Source organism: Ceratotherium simum, chromosome 1 (assembly GCF_057802395.1).
Source record: "Ceratotherium simum simum isolate JZ-2026a chromosome 1, ASM5780239v1, whole genome shotgun sequence".
Lineage (NCBI taxonomy): Eukaryota > Metazoa > Chordata > Mammalia > Perissodactyla > Rhinocerotidae > Ceratotherium > Ceratotherium simum.
The window spans coordinates 53,813,728-53,835,671 of NC_141900.1; the positions used below are offsets into that span (position 1 = coordinate 53,813,728).

Below are 21,944 nucleotides of genomic sequence, written 5' to 3' on the forward strand. Positions count from 1 at the left end.
CCATCCCAAGCTCTCCACAGAGTCTAGCAGTGCTGATCGAGTTATCAAATTACAACAGTAAGTTAATGACATTGATTCCTATAGATGAGCTTCCTTTAACTTTTGTAGACACAAGGTTTTCTAACAATGGAGAGGTCAAGTTCATTCAGAGATAGAAAATTTCATTGAAACAACAGACTCGTTCAAGAGATGTTATCCTGTCCCCCACTGTCATTGCCAGGGTCAGAGAATGCCTGTGGCTAAGGTTATCTAGCCTCTCCGTTTCCCCATAATCATTTTTGTCCCTTTGCTAAGATCAAGAAAAGTATTTGTTCTTATCATTTTAACATCTAATTAGTCTTTACCAGACTTGAAGCAACTTGAAGGCAAAGACTCTCCTTGGTTTATCCTCTGCTACGTCCTCAATAGATAGGTGGCCAATATTTATTAGACAACTTAAAAAGAAAAATTAGGGCTTCCTGATTTCATGATCCCAGTGTCCACCAAGCATTTTGCTTCTCTGGTCAGCTTTCAGCATTCTGCCTCTTTGTCCTCACCCGAGAAAACCTACAGGAGAGATCATCCTGATCTGGTGAGCACCTTGGGCTTTCCAAACACAAGTGCTATGGCCTACCAGAGTTCCACATCTGCTGGTAGGGTGAGACTTGGAAAAGATAATTCTAGTCCCTGCGTCTGTCTGTGCCTGAAGCCAGCAAATCCCCAATACTTTGTTGTTTGCTTAAGCTATTTGACATTGGATTTCTGTCACTTGTAACCTAAAGAATCCTAACTAATGCACGCCCCTCAGGGATATTCAACTTTGTTGTTGTTGTTTTTTTAATACATAAAATTTGAAGTGTAAACCAGGTAGATAACCTTCTTCAGACTACCAGAGCTAAAAGAACTCGTGCCATACCATTGCTACCCTTCCTGTTGAGGCCTTTCATCACCTACAAAAGTTTCTGTGGTACTAGAAGCCAGACTTCCAAGAAACATAAAATCTGTCATAGGTGTTCCAGGAAGGTAAAAGGACCAGAGGGGGGACATTTGGAAAATGAGGTAATGCTGTGCTCAAAGAGCCTTCCTTCTAGGCATTTTTTGACTCCTCCCTCCTGTCCCTTTTGTCTACATTCTTATCACTTCTACTCCACAGCTGGGACCTTTATCCAGTTTCGCTTTTTTCAGATGTTCTTTAGACAGCATTAGCTCTATGTGGGAAAGTAATCCTTTCATCAAGAAACCAATGGAATCTTACTCACCCTCTGCCTCCATGCCTATAGCGGCAACTGTTGAGATGTGGCAGTTCCTCAGATTTAAAGATTTCTCGGGTCTCCTCTATCCTTAACTCATGATATTCAAGTCTTTGCTGTTCCAAGGAAGAAAAACAATTATTACTTCTCTTTGGCCACACCCAGAATTTCAGAACAGAAGAACCTGGATGCCAAATGTTGCTGTAGAATTTAATTTTTTTCTTGCTCTAAATTAAAAATGTCATTATAATACTTAGTCTATTAAGAATTTAAAGCTATTGTTTTAAAAAGTGCCCTTTAACTCCTTGAGAAGTGATAGGACATTAACACATTACCTCAGAATGGAGTTAGTATATAGGAAACCACCCACCCACACATGCTACATTGCCAGGCTCAGAGAATGCCTGTGGCTAAGGTTATCTAGCCTCTCCGTTTCCCCATAATCATTTTTGTCCCTTTGCTAAGATCAAGAAAAGTATTAGTTCTTATCATTTTAACATCTAATTAGTCTTTACCAGACTTGAAGCAACAAGTACATTCAAGATGTACTTGAAGCAAGTACATCTAATGTATGAATTAAGAATCTGTCCTGTTTTATAGCAACAGCACAAGAACTTCCTCTGTGTTAATCATGTTTTTTATTTTCTGATGCTTTGACATCTTAGGGCCTTGTTGACCATGGAGGGTCTCCCCTTCCTAGAGTTAGCTAATTCCTAGAGATAGCAAAGATCTAGAGTGCTCCTTTCACATGCAAACCATATGAAATCTGAGCCCATGCCCTCAAACATCTCCTTCATTATGCTATCACATGCTGAGCAAGCCACTATCTCCCTGCCCTAATCACCCCAAGGTCAGGTACCAGACTTCTAGAAACAGCCCCTACACCCTAGAGTCCACTGAAATTATTCAAACTAACCAATTCTAACCCTGCTTATCCTGCTTTGCCTTGCCTTTCCCACAGAAACCACAATAATGGCTCTTACACACAATTTCCCCTGCTTCCTCTGCCTCCTGGCCAACCCTGGTGCTTCCCTCTGTGACCCTGCATGGAGTAGTACTACATGGAGTGGCATGTCTCATGTTTCTAGGGATCTGTGAGTATAAACTTCTTCCTTCATGACAGTCATTTCCATGTTTGTATGTCTTACCACACCTGTTTAAAACAAATCCTGGGTCCCTCTTAAAACACCCACCCACCCCAATCCTATTAACTCTTTAGCAAAATAACTTCTGTTAGTAAATATATTATTCATATAGTATTTTTTGACAACATTCAGAGGTTTCCTTGAGATACATTGTTCTTTTTAAGTAAGATTTCAAGAGAGAGGAAAATTCAGCTCCATGGAGGCTATTTTGGAATGAATCACTTCCATATTCTTTAGGAAAAACTTAGTAATAATCAAAGTCCATTAAGTTGAATTAGTGGTCTACAGAAGTCTCTATAATCTATTTTTGATATGAATAAAATACTGTGAGTCATCTAAGGAAAAGTAATTTTTCCTCTTGTGGATTAAAAATGATTTCAGAAACCTTTATAAAGCTCAAAGGGAAAGGCTTTGCTTCTAACAACTTGCCTAATTGTTCATTTAGATCCGGTGGTTTAATCTTGTAATTTATTTACAGAAGGAGCTATTAACAAGCAAGTGGCCCCCACATGTGACTGATGGTGCTTCCTTGCCTGGAGGAAATTAATCTTGTGGCCAATTATACATTTTCTTTTAATTGATGTTTAAATGCGAATGGAGTTGATGGCCTGTTGGTGGACAAAATACATTTATGAATGCCTGGCTGCCTGGCTGGTAGATTTTATACACAAGAACTACATTAATGTGATCTTTCATAATTCGCATTATGAAATAAAAACGTATTGTCCTGGAGAAGTTATTTTTCCTCCATTTAGAAGAGGAACTTTAAAAGTATTCTGTGTATAAAAACAACCAGGGATAGAGCCAGGGTGCCCATTACATTATGCAATGGATTTCAAACTCTAATTTGAATAAAATCACTTGTAGAGCTTGTTAAAAATGTATATTCATGGACCACACTCAATAATCTGAGGAGAGGCTCAAGAATCTGCATTTTTATCAGGCATTCTGTATCCTGACACAGGTGTTCCAAGAATCACAATTTAATAAACAGAGAAACCACTGGCATACTTTACCTGTTTCTAAAGACTCATTGTTGAGCCATGTGTGCAGTCAGCTGTCATCTTTTGGGTCCTAAAGTATCTCCTAGTAGCGGCTTCTCTCTAAACATTGGGATGATAATATTAATTTCATGTATATATTATGTATACATTTATAGATAGATCTAGTTGTCTAGATATAGATATATTAATGCTCCCTCATCAGATCCAGACATAAATAGGTAATAACTCTAGCTCAGTCACTTCTTGACCAACCAAGTCAGGGCAAGTTAAACACTCTGAATCTCAATTTCCTCACCTTTAAAGTGGGATTACAATGCTGCTTCACGGAATTATGGTGAGGATTAAAGGAGCAATTGTATATAATGCACTTAGTCCACTATCTAGCAAAGAGTAAGGATAGAAGTGGAGGCAGTACAACTTATTGATACCTTACATTTATAAAAAAATTGCTGTATGGTTTCCAGAGCTCTTTCATACACATCATTTCATTATATCCTTGCAATATGCATGTGAAGTAGAGGGTACAAGATATTGTTCCAATTTACAAATGAGGTTCAGTCTGAGTCTGCCCCCATGAGCATTTGATCACAGACTCAGTGGAAAACAAATGAATCTCAAAGCTGCTGAGAGGGTAAGAGTTTCTTTTGCCTTTTGAAGCCAAGGAAATAGTGTGGCCCAGAATGCTTCTATAAACTTTGGAGCTCATGATAGGTTTCAAGTTTGTAGAATGGCACAGTGGTTAGGAGCATAGGTTTTGAATAGACAAATCTGGCTCTGCCACTTTAATAGTTGTGTTAACTTGACAATGTTATTTAACTCTTCTAAGCCTCAATTGCCTCTTGTAAAAATGGGGATAATAAAGCAATGGTTAAATAAGATTATGTACATAATAGTAATAATAATAGTATCTAATATTTATCTGAAGCTTCCATAAAATATTTTTCACAGTGCATAGTAGAGTAATGCTCAGAATAGTCTTGGTATATAAGAAACCAGCCACCCACACATGCAACAAGTACTACTAATATATGGGAGCTATTATAACTATTGCTAACATAAAGAGTAAAGCAATAAATTTTTTCTGAATGTAAATGGATAGCTAAGGACAAATGATTAGTCACCATTATAACTGCTTACTTTATCAGGAAACAAAGTAAACATGAAGGGACTTTGTAGGTAGGCCCAGATCACAAATTGACTCCGTGTCATGCTCAGATTTCTGCCCTGTCCAAGACTTGGTCTCTTCTCCAGAGATCACTATGGTCCTTTCATTTCACTCAAAAGAAAGACTTTCACTTGGGGAATTCCTTTGTAGAGTTTCATGGTTCTATCCCAGATGCTCTTGGGTCTGGAAAATTACTTTGTATTCTTATGTTTAATAGTCTGAGATTCTGTTAAAGATGGAATTTTTGCTGAGTTAAAGGCCCATATAGTTCTTACAGGTTCCAATTTGGAACCAACCCTAAATCTTTTGTGGCTTTGAGTTAGTCTTGGCAGAACACTTCCAGAGTGGGAGGATTTTTAATAGGTTTCTTTAAAGAATCACTTTAAAGTGTTCATTTAGGCTCACACCAAAGTAAACTGACCACATTATTCCCATGGATTTTAGAGGAACAAGGGTTAGAATTCAGGGGAAATGTGGTAAGCAAGCCTACTGAGAATTTGGTTGACACTGTGGGCCATAAAGCAAAAGCAAGACCATGGTGTCACTAAAAGAAACTTTCTCACAAAGACTTTTTTTTTTAACTCTCTACTATGTTATGCTCCCATAATATTAGAGGTGTTTTGAATACATTCATATATGTATATGAATATACATGAATATATATATACTTTGTACCAATGCCAAAGGTTGAGTGATAAAATTGATATTTTGGTGAATATCAAATCATAAAGTGAACTTCCAGTGTAAAAGAATAACTCTAAAATTTTTATTGAAAATGGTAGTGAAAATTTAAAAGTCTAACATGACAGTGAAGAACCATTATTTTCCAAACACTGTCAGCTGCTAATAGCTCCTACAGTCCCTACACAGCATATCTGTCTTACTAAATAGACATTTATGTAGGATAAGTGAAAGACAAAGATATTTTCCCACAATAATTTTTTCTCTTCTCCATAGTTTTTATATTCTTTATTATGTCTGAAAATTGTATATGATTTTGGAGCTTTTCATCCTCAGGAAAATTTGAGGTGGCAAACTGATATTCTGCTCTTAATTCTTTCTCATAAGTTGTGAAGAATTCCAAATGGGACCTTTCTTGAAGGAACTCATGGCTCAAAAATATTTTAAAAGTTAAACATTAAATATATCTTATAATGGTGACATTGTTTAGTATTATGATGAATGTTAGTATCTAATAATTCTATAAATATTAAAAGAATAATACCATTTTATTTCTATTGTACTCTATCTTTTGAATCATGTAGTAATTATTTTTAATAACCTTCCTGAATCTATATAGCTAAATTCTCTTCTTCTTTTAATTCTCATCTTTTAATTCTCAAATTTCTTATTTTGATAACTAATTTATCTTTTTTTATTGAGATATAGTTGATATAACATTGTGTAAGTTTAAGGCGTACAACATGTTGATATGATACATGTATATATTACAATATGATTACCACTGTAGCATTAGCTAACACCTCCATCACATAATTATAATTTTATTATGTGGTGAAAACATTTAAGATCTAGTCTATTAGCAACTTTGAAGTATATAATACAGTATTGTTGAATATAATCACAATGCTGTCCATTAGATTTTCAGAACTTATTCATCTTCTAAATTCAAGTTTGTACCCTTTGACCAATATCACCCCAATTCCCCCACCTCCCAGCCCCTGAAAACAACCATTCTACTGTTTCTATGAATTCGGCTTTTTCAGATTCCACATGTAAGTGAGATCATATAGTATTTGTCTTTCTCAGTCTGATTTATATCACGTAGCATAATGCCTTCAGGATCCATCCATGTTGTCACAAAGGAAGGAAATCCTGCCGGATTTCCTTCTTTTCGTGGCTGAATAATATTCCATTGTGTATATATATACCAGGAAGACTGGTGTTATTGAGTTGTAGACACTGTGCTTAGTGCTGTATGGTAAGGATTAAATGGCTTGCCCAAAGTTATATGTGTAGTAAGTGGGGAACTCAGAATTTGAGTCTAGGCAGCTTGACTCTAGAAATGTGCTTTCCAATATGATAGCCACTAGCCACTTGTGGCTATTTAAATTTAAATCAATTAAATTATGTAAAACTAGAAATTTAGTTCCCTCACTAGCCACACTGCAAGTGCTCAATAGCGACACATGCCTAATGCCTTCCATATTGGACAGTACAGAGAATATCTCTATTTTTGCAGAAAGTTCTATTGTACAGCACTGCTCTAGAAGTAAAACTCTTGACCTCTATACTGCAACACTTTGCCTGTGCTTTTATGTAACACTGTCAGATTATTAAAGCAAATTTACTCTCAAAATTTTACTTATTTCTTCTGTGCAGATGACCATTACAAGTATGTCTCCAGCTTGGCAATTTTCCTAATGATCAGTGTCCCATTTCCATCTGTATGCCAGATATGTTCATTTGGACATTCTAATATCAACCCAAACTTTCATTTTTAAACTGAATGTCACCATTTCCCCAAAACCAACTCCCTCTCCTGACTTCCCCGTTTCCATCTTTGCTACTCTTTTATTCCCAATTTCTGAAGTTTAGTCATTTAACTTTTATTTTTTATTCTTTCTTTCTTGTCCTCTGAATCTATATCCTGTCAACCTTCCCTTAAAAACATCTCTCAAATATGACTTTCTTACTGCTATCAAAGTAGACCATAATGGGTCTACCTGAATCTTGTCTTTCCCCAAGTCTTTCCAGTCTACTCTTGACATCAGGCTATAAAAAAAATCAGCTGTAACCTTCAACATAATATAAATATATAAAATAATATAATATATATTATACATATATAATGTTTAATATATACACATTATAATAGTTGCCCTAAATTGGTTCAGTGCCTTCTACAATCTTATCTACCTTATCTCTTTCTCTCTTTCTGCATGAATTATCTGTGCTAACCAGACTGGTCTCATTCGTCTATTGTGAGGTAGTTCATCCTCCTCCACATCTCCACTTATTGAAATCTTAACCATCCTCCAAGGACTAACCTCAGGGCCCTCCTCATCTAAACCATTTTAGGTCATAATGTTCTTTTCAGATGCTAGAACAGTCACTCTATGTACTATTCATCACATAAATTCCTGTCTTGTTGGGTGTTCTCCAGAGAAACAGAACCGATAGAATATATCCTATTGGTTTTATCTATATCTATATATCTGTATATGTATCTATATCTATCTCTCTCTCTCTCTCTCAGAGAGAGAGAAAGAGATTGATTTTAAGAAATTGGCTCACATGAGTGTGGTGGCTGGCAAGTCCTAAATCCTCGAGGTAGGCTAGAAGGCTGGAAATTCTGGCAAGAAGTTGATGTCTTGAGTCTGAAGGCAGTCTGGAAGCAGAATTCTTTTCTCTTCAGAGGACCTTAGTCTTTTCTTTTAAGGCTTTAACTGATTGGATGAGGCCCACCTACATTAAGAAGGATAATCTGCTTTACTCAAAATCTACTGGTTTAAATGTTAATCATATCTAAAAAAATACCTTCACAACAACATTTAGACTGGTGTTTAATCAAACAACTAGGTGCCATTGCCTATCCAAATTTACACATAAAATTAACCATCACATCAAATATATAATGTTTTTAGAGCTCTTAAATGTAATTCTCAACTCTGCAATCCAGCTAGACATGTGGAAGTAGGAAGGCAACAGCATATGAGGCAATACAGTAAGTCAAAGTATAACTATTAGAGGATGTGAAAACAGTTGGAGCTTGTGAAGAATAAAAAACACTCCTCCATTTCAGAAAGAACAGCTTTATGGAGAAGAAAGAAACAAAAAATTTTTGGTGAAATTTGTTTGTACTCAACAATGGTCTTCCTACTTTTAGTTTATTGTTTTTTGGAGCTTCTGTAAAATTCATATCTTCCTTCATCTAATCAAAAATCCCAGGCTTTCCGTCCAGCAAGTCTATCTTAGCTATGCATCAGATTGTTCTTACGAAGCATGCCTGAAGATTAAGTGCCACTCAGAAATTTCTTCCCACAGTGGTATTTTGTCACATGAATTTCCATCTTTTTTGTGTGTGTGTGTGAGGAAGATCAGCACTGAGCTAACATATGATGCCAGTCCTCCTCTTTTTGCTGAGGAAGATTGGCCCTGAGCTAATATCCGTGCCCACACTTCCTCTACTTTATATGGGACGCCACCACAGCATGGCTTAACAAGCGGTGCATTGGTGCATGCCTGGGATCTGAACCAGCAAATCCCGGGCCGCTGCAGGAGAGCGCGCGCACTTAACTGCTTGTGCCACCGGGCCAGCCCCTGAATTTCCATCTTGACACATGAACCCAGAAATAGTTTTTTAAAAGCAAGAGCCCTTGTAAATAAAATATTTCTTTCTACTTTTATATTTCTTGTATCCTCTATAATATTTGCTATGATAACCTCTACATAGTTATCAATCAGTAAAGATTGGTAAAATTCTGACTGACAGATTTTACTTAGGCCAAGTAAGATGTTCAGAGTCCTATTCTTACATTACTTTCTTATTGTTGGATATTACTACCTGATTATCTCATCAGTATCTCACACTTGACATGTTTCAAACCAAATTTATCTTCCTTTTAAAACTTTGGGTGATACAAAGGAACGAGGGGGCAGCCATCATGGCCAACCTGTATCTGCCCATATAATGATGACCTCCTCACTGTCCCACAATTTGCTGTCATCTTGTGCCCCTTTGTCTCAATGCACTTTTCCTCTCCACACTATAAGTCATACTCCCTCTGCATAAAATACTCTTCTTGATCTTTATATGGAAACCCCGTCCTTGTAATTCAGCTGTCACCTTCAACGTTATCTTCTAGAAGAGGCTTTCCCTGACTAGACAGTATAACTACCACTTTACTCTTCATCACATTACGTTGTTTTAGTTCTATGTCTAAAACTTACCACTATCTCATTTTTTTTATGTATGCCTTTTGTTAAAACCATGACTCTCCCTATGAGAGAGTCATAGAGTAAGCTCCATATACAGCAGAGACTTCTGGGCTATTCAATGCTTAGAGCAGTATCTGGCAGAATGTGCATTTATAGAATGAAGAAATGAAAAAAATCCTCATTTGAGCTTGTTAAAAATGTAGATTTATTAGCACATTACCTTAGCTTGTCATTCAGTAAGGCTTAGGAATCTTTTCTTTTAACATGCACCCCAGAGATTCTGATGCCAGAGGTCCTTTGATCATACTTTAAAATCATGCTGTGGACACTAGATAAGAACAACATATTGTTAGCATTATACCGTATTTTCAGAGAAAGAATTTAGCAGAGAGAAAGATAAAACTTCCTCTAGAAAAATAGTGCCTCTATTTGCCAAGGCTTTTTGCTAGATGCTATAGAGTTGTGCTTCTCAAAATTTGACACGCATACAAGCCACCTGGAAAATTTTGTTAAAATGCAGATTCAATTCCGTAGTTCTAAGGTGGGATCCAAAATTCTACACTTCTAGAATGGATTTAAAAAAACATGATCCAGTACAGCTGCTACGGAAAACAGTATGGAGTTTCCTTAAAAAATTAAAAATAGAAATACCATATGGTACAGCAATTCCACTTCTGGAAATGAAATCTGTATCTAGTAGAGAGATCTGCACCCTCATGTTCATTGCAGCATTATTTACAATAGCCAATACATAGAAATAACCTAAGTATTCATTGATGGATGGATGGATTGATAAAGAAAATGTGGTGTATATATATAAAATGGAATGTTATTCAGTCGTGAAAAAGAAGGAAACCCAGGGCCGGCCCGGTGGCGCAGGCAGTTAAGTGCGCGTGCTCTGCTGCGGCGGCCCGGGGTTCGCCGGTTTGGATCCCAGGCGCGCACCGACACACCACTTGTCGACCCATGCTGTGATGGCGTCCCATATAAAGTAGAGAAAGATGGGCATGGATGTTAGCCCAGGGCCAGTCTTCCTCAGCAAAAAAAAAAAAAAAAAGAGGAGGATTGGTAGGTGTTAGCCAGGGCCGATCTTCCTCACAAAAAAATAAAATAAAATAAGGAAACTGTGACCTTTGCAAGAACATGGATGAACCTTGAGGGCATTATGCTAAGTAAAATAAGTCAGACAAAGAAAGACAAATACTGTATGATCACACTGATTTGTGGAATCTTAAAAAGCTCAACTCATAGAAACAGAGAACAGATTGGTGGTTTCCAGGGGAAGGGAGTGGGGGGTGGGAGAAATGGGTAAAGGTGGTCAAAGGGCTCAAACTTCCAATTATAAAATGAATAAGTTCTGAGGATGTAATGTGCAGCATGGTGGCTATAGTTGACAGTACTGTATTATGTGTTTGAAAGTTGCTAAGAAAGTAGATTTTAAAAGTTCTCACCACACACACATACGCAAAGCGTGACTATGGGAGGTGACGAATGTGTTAACTAACCTTATTGTTCTAATCATTTTGTAATATATACATTTATCAAATCATTACATTGTATACCTTATACAATGTTATATGTCAATTGTATCTCAATAAAGCTGGAAAAAAAAACATGATGCAACTATATGCTGTCTATAAAAGGCTCACTTTCAATCTAAAGACATAAACAAGTTGAAAGTGAAAGGATGGGAAAAGATATTCCATGCAAACAGTAATCAGAAGAGAGCTGGGATGGTTATGGTAATATCAGACAAATTAGAATTCAAGTCAAAAACTTTTACAAGAGACAAAGAGGACATTATGTATTGATAAAATGGTTATTTTACCGAGAAGATATAACATTTAAAAACATGTGCACCAAACATCAGAACTTCTAAATATATGATACAAATATTGACGGAATTGAAGGCAGAAATAGTTCTACAATAATAGTTGGAGACTTCAGTTCCCACTTTCAGTAATGGATAGAACAACCAGATAGAAGATCAATAAGGAAATAGAGGACTTGATCAACACCATAGACCAATTGGACGTAACAGACATATACAGAACACTCCACCCAACAACAGCAGAATATATATATTTTTCAAGTTCATATAGAATGTTCTCCAGGAAAGACCATATGTTAAGCTACAAAATGAGTCTTAATAAATTTTAAAAGATTAAAATCATACAAATTATCTTTTCCAATCCCAATAGAATGAAACTAGAAATCAAAACAGAAAGAAAACTTGAAAATTCACAGACCTGTGGAAATAAAACAACACACTCTTAAAAAACCAATGGGTAAAGAATAAATCACAAAGGAAATTAGAAAACATCCTAAAACAAATGAAAACACAGTATACCAAAACTTACAGGACGCAGTAAAAGCAGTACTAAGAAAGAAAATTATAGCTATAAATACTTACATTAAAAAAGAAAGATATCAAATCAACAACCTAGGTTTACACCTTAAGGAACTAGAAAAAGAACCAAACTAAACCCAAAGCTAGCAGAAGGAAGGAAACAATAAATGTTAGAACAGAGATAAATGAAATGGAGACTGTAAAAACAATAGAGAAAATGAATGCAACAAAAAGTTGGCTCTTTGAAAAGATCAACAAAGTTGACAAATCTTTAGCTAGGTTGACTAAGAAGAAAAGAGAGAAGACTCAAATTGCTAAAATCAAAAATGAAAGAGGAAACATTATTACCAATTTTATAGAAATAAAAAGGAGTATAAGTAAATACTATCAACAATTATAGCCAACAAACTGTATAGCCTAGATGAAATGGAAATATTCCTAGAAACACACAATCTACCAAGACTGAATCATGAAGAAATAGAAAATCTGAATAGATCTCTAACTAGTAAGGAGATTGAATCAGTAATCAAAAACCTCCCAATAAAGAAAACCTCTGGACCAGATGGCTCCACTGGTGAATTCTACCAAACATTTAAAGAAGAATTAACACCAATCTTTCCAAGCTCTGTGAAAATATTGAAGAAGAGGTAACATTTCATAACTCATACTGTAAGGCCAGTATTACCATGATCCTGAAGCCAGACGAAGACACTACAAGAAAAGAAAACTACAGACCAATATTCCTTATGAATATTTATGCAAAATTCCTCAACAAAATACTGGAAACCAAATTCAACTGCATATTAAAAGGATTATACGTCTTGAAAAAATGGAATTTATTGCCAAATTGCAAGGATGTATAAACATATACAAAGCAATCAATTTATTACACCATATTAATAGAATGAAGAAAAAATTTTGAAATCATCTCAATTGATGCAGAAAAACCATATGACAAAATTCAACACCTTTTCATGATAAAAACACTCAGCAAACTAGGAATAGAAGGAAACTTCCTCAACATGATAAAGGCCATCTATGAAAAACCCACAGCTAACATCATACTCAATGGTGAAAGACTGAAAACTTTTCTCCCAAGATCAGGAAGAAAACTAGGATACTCACTTTCGCGCCTTGTATTCAACATAGTACTGGAAGTTCTAGCCAGATCAGTTAGGCAGTAACAACAACAACAAAAGACGTCCAAATTGGAAAAGAATAATTAAAATTATTTCTGTTCACAGGCAAGATCTTATATGTAGAGAACCCAAATATCTCACACACGTACACACAACCATCAGAGATAATAAATGAATTCAGCAAAGTTGCAGGATACAAAATCAACATACAAAAATCAGTTGCCTTTTATTATTCATGGTAGCCAAGATATGGAAACAACCTAAGTGTTCATTGAAAAATAAATATATAAAGGAAATGTGATATATATGTGCAATGGAATATTATTCAGCCTTAAAAGAAAAAAAGAAATTATGCCATTTGTGACAACATGGATGATCCTGGAGGACATTATGCTAAGTGAAATAAGCTAGACACAGAAAAATAAATATCGCATGATCTCACTTATATGTTGAACCAAAAAAAATCAGTTGCTTTTCTATACACTAACAATGATCAGGAAAGAAAATTAATAAAACAATTCCATTTACAATAGCATCAAAATACTTAGGAATAAACTTAGCCGAGGAAATGAAAGACTTATACACTGAAAACTATAAAAAATTGCTGTAAGAAATGAAAGAAGATGCAAATAGATGGAAAGACATTTAGAAGAAAACATAGGGAGAAAGCTTTATGACATTGATTTGGCAGTGATTTCTTGGCTATGACACCGAAAGCCCGGACAACAAAAGAAAAAATAGATAAATTTGACTTCATCAAAATTTAAAACTTTTGTGCATCGAAAGAAACTATCAAGAGACTGAAAAAATACTCTCAGAATGGGAGACAGTATTTGCAAATCCTATATTTGATAAGGGTTTAATATCTAGAATATAAAAGGAATTCCTACAACTCAACAACAACAACAAATTTAAATATCGGCAACTGACTTGAATAGACATTTCTGTAAAGACATCAAATGGCCAATAAACAGTAAAGGATGCCCAATATCACTGGTCATGAGGGAAATGCCAATCAAAACCACAGTGAGATACTGCTTCATACCTATTAGTATTACTGTTATCAATAAACCAGAAAATATCAAGTGTTGGTGAGGATCTGGAGAAATTGGAACCCTTGTGTATTGCTAGTCAGAATGTAAAGTAGTACGGCTGCTGTGAAAAACAGTATGGCAGTTCCTGAAAAAGTGAAATGTAGAATTTCCATATGTTCCAGCATTTCCACTTCTGGGTATATACCCAAAAGAATTGAAAGCAATACCTCAAACAGATGCTTGTACGCTAATGGTCACAGAAGCATTATTCACAATCACTGAAAGGTTGAAACAATCCAAATGTCCATCAACAGATGAATGGATGAACAAAATGTGATATTTATATGCTATGGAATAGTATTAGCCTTAAAAAGGAAGGAAATTCTGACACGTTATAACATGGATGAAGCTTGAAAACATTTTGCGAAGTGAAATAAGCCTGACACAAAAGGACAAATATTGTATGATTCCACTTATCTGACATACCTAAAATAGGCAAATTCATAAAGACAGAAAGTAGAATAGAGGTTACCTATTCTAGGTAACCTCTATTCCACAGCCCCCCCCGGGACTGTGGGGAGGAGGGAATGAGAGATTACTGTTTAATGGGTACAGAGTTTCACTTTGGGATGAAGAAAAAGATCTGTACTGGTGATGGTTGCACAACATTGTGTATGTACTTAATGCCACTGAATTGTGTACTTACACGTGGTTAAAGTGTTAAATTTTATGTTATGTGTATTTTACCACAATTTTTTAAAAAATTTTAAATTCTGCAAGGTACCAGGTGTTGCTGATGCTATTGTCTTGGGACCACACTGAGTAGCGAGGCTGTAGTATAGAGAAAAAAATTAGCCATGTGATTCCCTTAGGAGAAGGGAACATATCTTTTTATTTTTATAAACTAGTAGCTGACACATCATATAAGCTCGATATTTTTTTCAATGAATCCATGAAGGAATAAATAAAGAAATATAATCTAATGGAGTAACTAGGAATTGTGATATAAGGCAGAATGTGTCAATGAACATAATGCAGATGTGAGCAAACCACAAAAGAAAATCAAAGGAGGTGATTATTTTCATGTAGCAACGAGATAATTGAATGAACGCCTTGCATATTGTGTGAGTCAATGAATATTTGTTGTGTCAATGTGCCATTGATTTATTAAAGAGACATTTATTTTACTTATTGTAATTACTAATTCAGCTAACTAAAAAATGTTGCAAGACTGAACAATAGAAAACTGGGTACATAGACGCTACAGATCTTTAAAAAGAGTGTTTATTTGGTTAAGTGAATTTTCTTTGCTCATCTTGTTTTCCAAGTGCAGTGTGACATGAAGAACATAGTGTGCTTTACCTGGAAATTCACCATTGTGGTAATCAGATATTACAGAATGATCAGAAAATAAGCTTAGCAAAGCACAGTTATGAAAGTGCAGTTAGTCATTTGTTGAGGAGAGAAACTACACATGGTTTTGGTAAATGAACAGATCATGCAGTTACCAAGGTAAGCCTCAATTGTTTTGGTTTCTTTTTATGAATTTCTGAGTTTTATTATATAATTGTTAATTTCTATAAAATGCAAATGACTAATAGAGTCTGTTTTATTTATTACTTTTCTACACATATGTTAAATAATTGGAGATGGTATAACAGATTAGCGATTGTAAAGATTTCCTGTGTGAGGTTATGACCATTGATTTCTGAAAAAGGAAGAATATGCCAATGTATTTGTATCATGCCTTCCTTTTCGGGTACTAAAATAATTTCTGATCCCTTGGGACAAATTCCTTCATGCAGGAGCTTACCATTTGAAAGTGTATTGGTTTTTTCAGATGCTTGGGTAGTATTTAATAAATAATTCCAATCTAGAGATTAAATCCATATACTTTATAATCATCTCAATATAGGTAATATATGAGATTGAGTCAACAACATCTCTATACATTTGCAATGAAATAATAATTCATTTACATAATTGTGATCCTAAGACAAGCTAAGATCCTATAGTATCATCCAAAGGAAAAATATATTATGCTTAAGAAAATCTTAATGATATGTGGGTTTTCAAAATATTCTAATTTTTTTGATAAGTATTAATTCATATATGGTAGAAGCTCTAACTTGTTTATATTTGGTGAACTAGAAAATCCTGTTCCCTCAAAATGCTGACTAACAGAAACTACTGGATCAGATTTTACAGAGAAAACTAAGCGTGAGATAATTTAAAGATTTTCATCAGTAACAATCAGATCAGTGGCAGAGTAGGAATAAAATCTAGTGTCCTGAAAAGCATGCATTGTCCATGGAATCTGGCTTTCCTTCTTTTATTCTATTTCTAGAATTTTCATTGGCTTCAAATCTAAGCCCAGAATGAAGCAAAGAAGTTATAAATTCATGATAAAATTTGAATAGATGAGCTACCTAACCAAAAATGTCAGTTGGGGGAGGGGGGTGGGGAGGCAGGATGAAACTCAGCAGCATGCTTTTTCAGAAGCTGTTAGGGATGTAAAGAATGCTTTATATCAACTAAGTGATAAAATTTCACATAGTCATGATACATATGTTAATATTTTATTTCAGAAGAATTAAATTATAAATAAGATGGCAAATTCTGAAAGAGCTGATGAGAGGCAAGAAAATTATCAAAGAAATGGGTAAGCCATGCCTAAATTCTAAAAAATTCTACAAAAAGTGTTTTGCAACTTCAAATGTACCTTATCCTTTTCATAACTAGCAAAAATGTTTATAATTTTTTCCCCAAATTCCAATGCTATTTGCATTTTGCTAGACTTCAACATAATCAGTGTTACAACTGGTTTAATAGTAATTTCAGGAAGTGTAATAGCTACAGGATTTATTGATTTAGTACTTCAGATATTTACTCTTCTGAATTTCTTGTAGTTTACCACTATATAGGGGAAAAGTGCCTGAATATTTTCATTTCAATTCTCTATGAATCCTTCATTTCATGTGGTACACTTAGTAAAAGAAAATATTGGATTCTGATTATTTTTTCACTAAATAAATAGATGTCTGTATGTGTATGTATGTTATAAAATTTCCTACACCCATAATTCGTTAGTTTAGAGATTTAAAATGGAAATGGTTTGAAAGCTTTTATTTTTACTTTTACCATAATCATTATGTTACATTTCAATGCATAAACTGTAAAACTGGAGAGGACCCCTCTAGATCACTGATTCATTAATGCAGGGCTACAAATAACCAGAAAGGGAGCTCCCTCCGTACCTGCCCTGTGCTCTTCTCCACTCTTAACTCTGGCAGAAAAGAGACTTTTGAAAGACTACCTGGACCCTCCTTCGAAGGCTTTCCATAAAGGTCAATGGGATATAGAGATGTTTTCCTGAAAGAAAATTTATCAAAAGAAGAGAGCTTACTGGGTCTTAAGCTTTAAAAATCACATTTGGGTTAGGAGAGGGGGTTGTGGGGCTTTACAATCTTAAAGCACTTTTTGTTGTCTATGAATCGTCTTAGAGCAAATTGGCCTAGTAAGTGAGTTATTAACTTCAGGTAGAATAGAATTAAGTGACTTACCCTTTATCAAAGCTGACGGAACAATATGTTATAAAGCTGGAGAGAAGAATCAGAAGTTTGTCCTTCTGTGACATCTTTTTTAGAAAACTTAATCTGATCCCCTCCATTCTTCCTTTAATGTTTCAGAATCTGGTGTGTGTGTGTGTGTGTGTGTGTGTGTAATTGACAGATTACAGATTTCCCTGAAATCAATGGATATAATTTACAATTTTCATCTTGACCTCCTTGAAATGGGAAATGAAATTTTCAATAGGGGACCAAATTCCCAGTATACTTGATTAATGTGTACTTACTAGAACGCCTTTCATTTAAAGCTCACAGTTGCTCTTGAGCAATTTATTACAAAGTTTTAAAACTTCTGATCTACCACCTCACACCCGTTAAGATAGCAACTATTAAAAAAAATAGTCAAAATAAAACAGAAAATAACAAGTATTAGTGAGAATGTAGAGAAGTTGGAACCCTTGTGCACAGTTGGTGAGAATGAAAAATGGTACAGCTGCTATAGAAAACAGTATGGTGATTCCTCAAGAAATTAAAAATAGAATTACCAGAGAATCCAGCAATTTCACTCTTGGTGTATACCCAAAAGAATTGAAAGCAAGGACTTGAAAAGATATTTGTATACCCATATTCATAGCAGCATTATTCACAATAGCCATAGAGTAGAAGCAACCCTAGTGTCCATTGACTGATGAATGGATAAAATAATGTCGGATATACATACAATGGAATAGTATTCAGCCTTTAAAAGGGGGGAAATTCTGACACATGCTACAACATGAATGAACCTTGAAAACATTGTGCTAAGTGAAAGAAGCCTGTCAAAAAAAGACAAAATACTGTATGATTCCACTAATACAAGGTACCTAGAGTAGTCAGATTCCTAGAGACAGAAAGTACAATGGTGGTTGCCAGAGCCAAGGGAGAGGAGGAAATGGGGAATTATTGTGACACTTAAAGTTAGGATGGTAAATTCTATTATGTATATTTTACCATAATAAAAAATAAATTCTACTCCAGATGTATGTCTTCAGTTGTTACCCTAACACAGAGAAAGCCAGTGACAACTTACTTTCCTAATGATTATACCAAAAATCTTTGTACTATCATTGTTTGTTTTTAAAATTTCAGTATTAATATAAATTTGTTACCAAGGGTGAAATTTGACACTTCGGCACAATTTTAATTGGAAAATTTTGCAAATTATGTTCACATCGTAACCTTTCCATTTTAAACATTTATTTTCCAGAAAACTGGAAGAACAACTCCCCAAAGTAAGAAGGCAAGTAGTTGGACCTATTGAGATAGTAAGTGAAATCAGTTAGAAGTATGTGTATATATCAGAAAATTTTAGAGAATTGTCAGTAGTACATAGAATGATTGTGTTTATTTGATAGTTTGCATCTATTTGGGTAAAAGGGGGAATTTTAAAAAATCCATCAAACTATTATTTCCAATAGGAAAAAAAATAAACAACCCAAAAGCTCCACAACAAGGGATAAGAAAGAAAGAAACAAAGATGATACCCATACAACGACCCCAATTTTGGAAAAAAAAAAGTGTGTGTGTGTGATGCATAAATGTTAGACGTTATTTCTGAGTAGTGAGGAATTATGAGTGACTTTTACTATTTTAGGTTTACATTTCAGTATTTTCCAATGATAATACATTGATATGAGTTGTTTTCATTATTTTTAAAGTGTTATAAATCTTTTTTAAATAAAAAATAATTATCTGAGTATTTTGTAAATTCTGTGTGTCACAAAACGTGTCAGTACACTTCTTTGGGATTATGTTCAAGGAACATTTTCAGGCATGTATTGCTAAAACATCTCCTCCACCTACTCTAATCTCTGTATCAGGCTGTCAGTATCGTCAGAAATACACATGAAGCTGTACCCGTTTTTTCAAAAGTCAAATTTTAAAAAACCTGGAAAGTAGAAGAACATGACAAACTTTATAAAGGAGATAACACGCTATTCTGGAGGAAGGTGAAAGAGCAGAGATAGTGTCTTATCATATGTAATACCGAGTACAATGCTATAGCAGTTATTCCATAAACATTTATTAGCTACTGTGTGAATGAATGGAAAAACATGAAATTTTTTCAGGCTCCATTCATAAAATATGTACTAAGTTCCTCTTGATCTTATTCAAATCCAGTTTCATTTCAATGCCATTATACATGTTATCTTGACCTCTCTCAGTGAAATAAATAATCCACATTTTCAAGTTTTGTTCTTGTTTTGGTTTTGGAATAATGCTGTAGGAACCTGCTATAGAATAGAATGCAAAGCATTCAGTATGTGGCTTGCAGGTATTTCTTTCTTATTCCAAACAGTCTTGCAAATTATTATAGACCCTTATTTACAGGATAGATGCTGTCCTGGATAGAAGAAAATCTGAGAAATTTATGGGGCTAGCCCGGTGGCATAGTGGTTAAGTTGGCATGCTCCACTTTGGCAGCCCAGGTTCGTGGGTTCGGATCCTGGGCACAGACCTACACCACTCATCAAGCCATGATGTGGTGGCGACCCACATGCAAAATGGGAAGATGGGCACAGGTGTTAGCTCAGGGCAACTCTGCCTCAAGCAAAGAGAGGAAGATTGGCAGCAGGTGTTAGTTCAGGGCCGATCTTCCTCACCAAAAAAAAAAATAAAGAAAAAAAATCTGAGGAATTTAAAATAAGAATGAAAAATATGATTCATTACATTTGGTGAAGTAATTTTTACTAGATGGTTACTGTTCACTGTGCTTAGTTGTGTTATTGCTCTGATGTTAAGTCTGGAGAATTGAAAGTTTGAAGATCAACTTTCCATAAGTGAAGATATTGTCATTGCAGTCTTTTGAAATATCTTCATTTATTCCAGAATCAACCAAATGGAGGGAAGTTTCTGATTCATACCCACATCTGACCTGACTTATGTCACAGATCTATAATCAGTACTAATTTTGCTACTTTATTTTTCAATAACTTCTTCAAAGTACACTATAAATCCTTAAGATCAGGGACTTTTTTTTTTACTTTGTATATAAATACTTATCCATGATTTTATAGTTTATTTAGTCTCTTAATCAATTTGCAAAATAACATTTACTTAATGGCAAAAACTATAGGTTGGTTTTTGGTGGATTTTATTTACGGCTATCATGCTACCACGTTTTATTTGTTTTCCTCAGTTTCGCTTTGCTGATGGACTGGACATCACACTCATGATCCTGGGATTACTGGCATCACTAGTAAATGGAGCTTGTCTTCCTGTAATGTCACTGATTTTAGGAGAAATGAGTGATAACCTTATTAGTGGATGTCTAGTCAAAACCAACACAAGTGAGTACAGTATTTACTTTCTATATTACTGGGGACTCAGAAGCATTAAATAAAGCAAACATTAAGCTTATAATACAGATTATTCTATTCTCAAACAATAGCTATATAATATGTATTTCAGTCATTTATTCTTCTATATTGCCAAGAACTAAAGAACCAAAGTCTGTATTAGTTAGCAGTCTTCAAAGAAACACATGCAATAGGCTACATCCAATGCAATATATATATACACATAGAAAGATTTATTTTAAGGAATTGGCTCACACCATTATGAAAGCTGTTAAGTACAAAATCTACAGGGTGGGCTGGTAGGCTGGAGACCCAGGAGAGAGCTGACGTTACTGTTCAAGTCCAAAGGCCATTTCTTCGTGGTTAATAAAAATCATGTGAGAGCCACTATAGCTCAGCTTGTTTCTCTAGGAATTTAAATAAGTTTCTATCAGAAGTGATGATTATATCAGGATTTAATCAAAGGCTTGTTCCATTCCAGGCCACTTATCTGTAACACACCCTTTAAAAAGAAGAAATGAAGAATGGCTACCTAAAGTTTCATAGTATGTGCACATGCATGGCACTATAGAACGTAATGCAGCAAGGAAGCGGAAAAGAACACGCAGGAAATTATAGTACTAGAGACAAATACCCTGAATAAAGATAGGAGGGGAATCTAGCAATCAGGCGTGGGAAAAAAATGTTTTCATATTTCTCCTAGTTATAGGCGTCCTTCACGTATCATTACTTTTGTAGCATCCTATTTCAGGGTCATGTCCTCTGAGGTGACATTCTTTAGATGTGAATGTAAAAAAGGTGCCTAGAATAACACTACAATGGCGTAATTTCATTGGTATACTGATTAATGTATAATGTATTTTTTACTAGAAGATATATAGAAAGGTTTACATAGAAAACTTGTAACCCAAGGATTATTTTAAATACTGATTTATGATGGTGCTGTCTTTTTTTGTGTGTGTGTGAGGAAGATGGGCCCTGAGCTATCTGCCAATCCCCTTCTTTTTTTGCTGAGGAAGACTGGCCCTGGGCTAACATCCATGCCCATCTTCCTCCACTTTATATAGGA

At 35.0% G+C, this 21,944-nt stretch overlaps 1 protein-coding gene and 1 long non-coding RNA gene across 2 annotated transcripts in view; one reads left to right on the forward strand and one right to left on the reverse strand.

Annotated features, from left to right (window-relative positions):
- Positions 1 to 21,944, reverse strand: part of LOC147918200 (uncharacterized) — a 475,202-nt gene that overhangs the window by 109,040 nt on the left and 344,218 nt on the right. The window lies entirely within an intron of this gene.
- ABCB5 (ATP binding cassette subfamily B member 5) overlaps positions 16,566 to 21,944 on the forward strand; it is a 118,138-nt gene continuing 112,759 nt past the window's right edge. Inside the window, exons 1-3 of the mRNA XM_004418938.3 lie at positions 16,566 to 16,630; positions 18,784 to 18,841; positions 20,716 to 20,866. Of these exons, the coding sequence (XP_004418995.1) occupies positions 16,578 to 16,630; positions 18,784 to 18,841; positions 20,716 to 20,866 (262 nt within the window). The 5' untranslated portion in view covers positions 16,566 to 16,577. The remainder of the gene's footprint in view (positions 16,631 to 18,783; positions 18,842 to 20,715; positions 20,867 to 21,944) is intronic.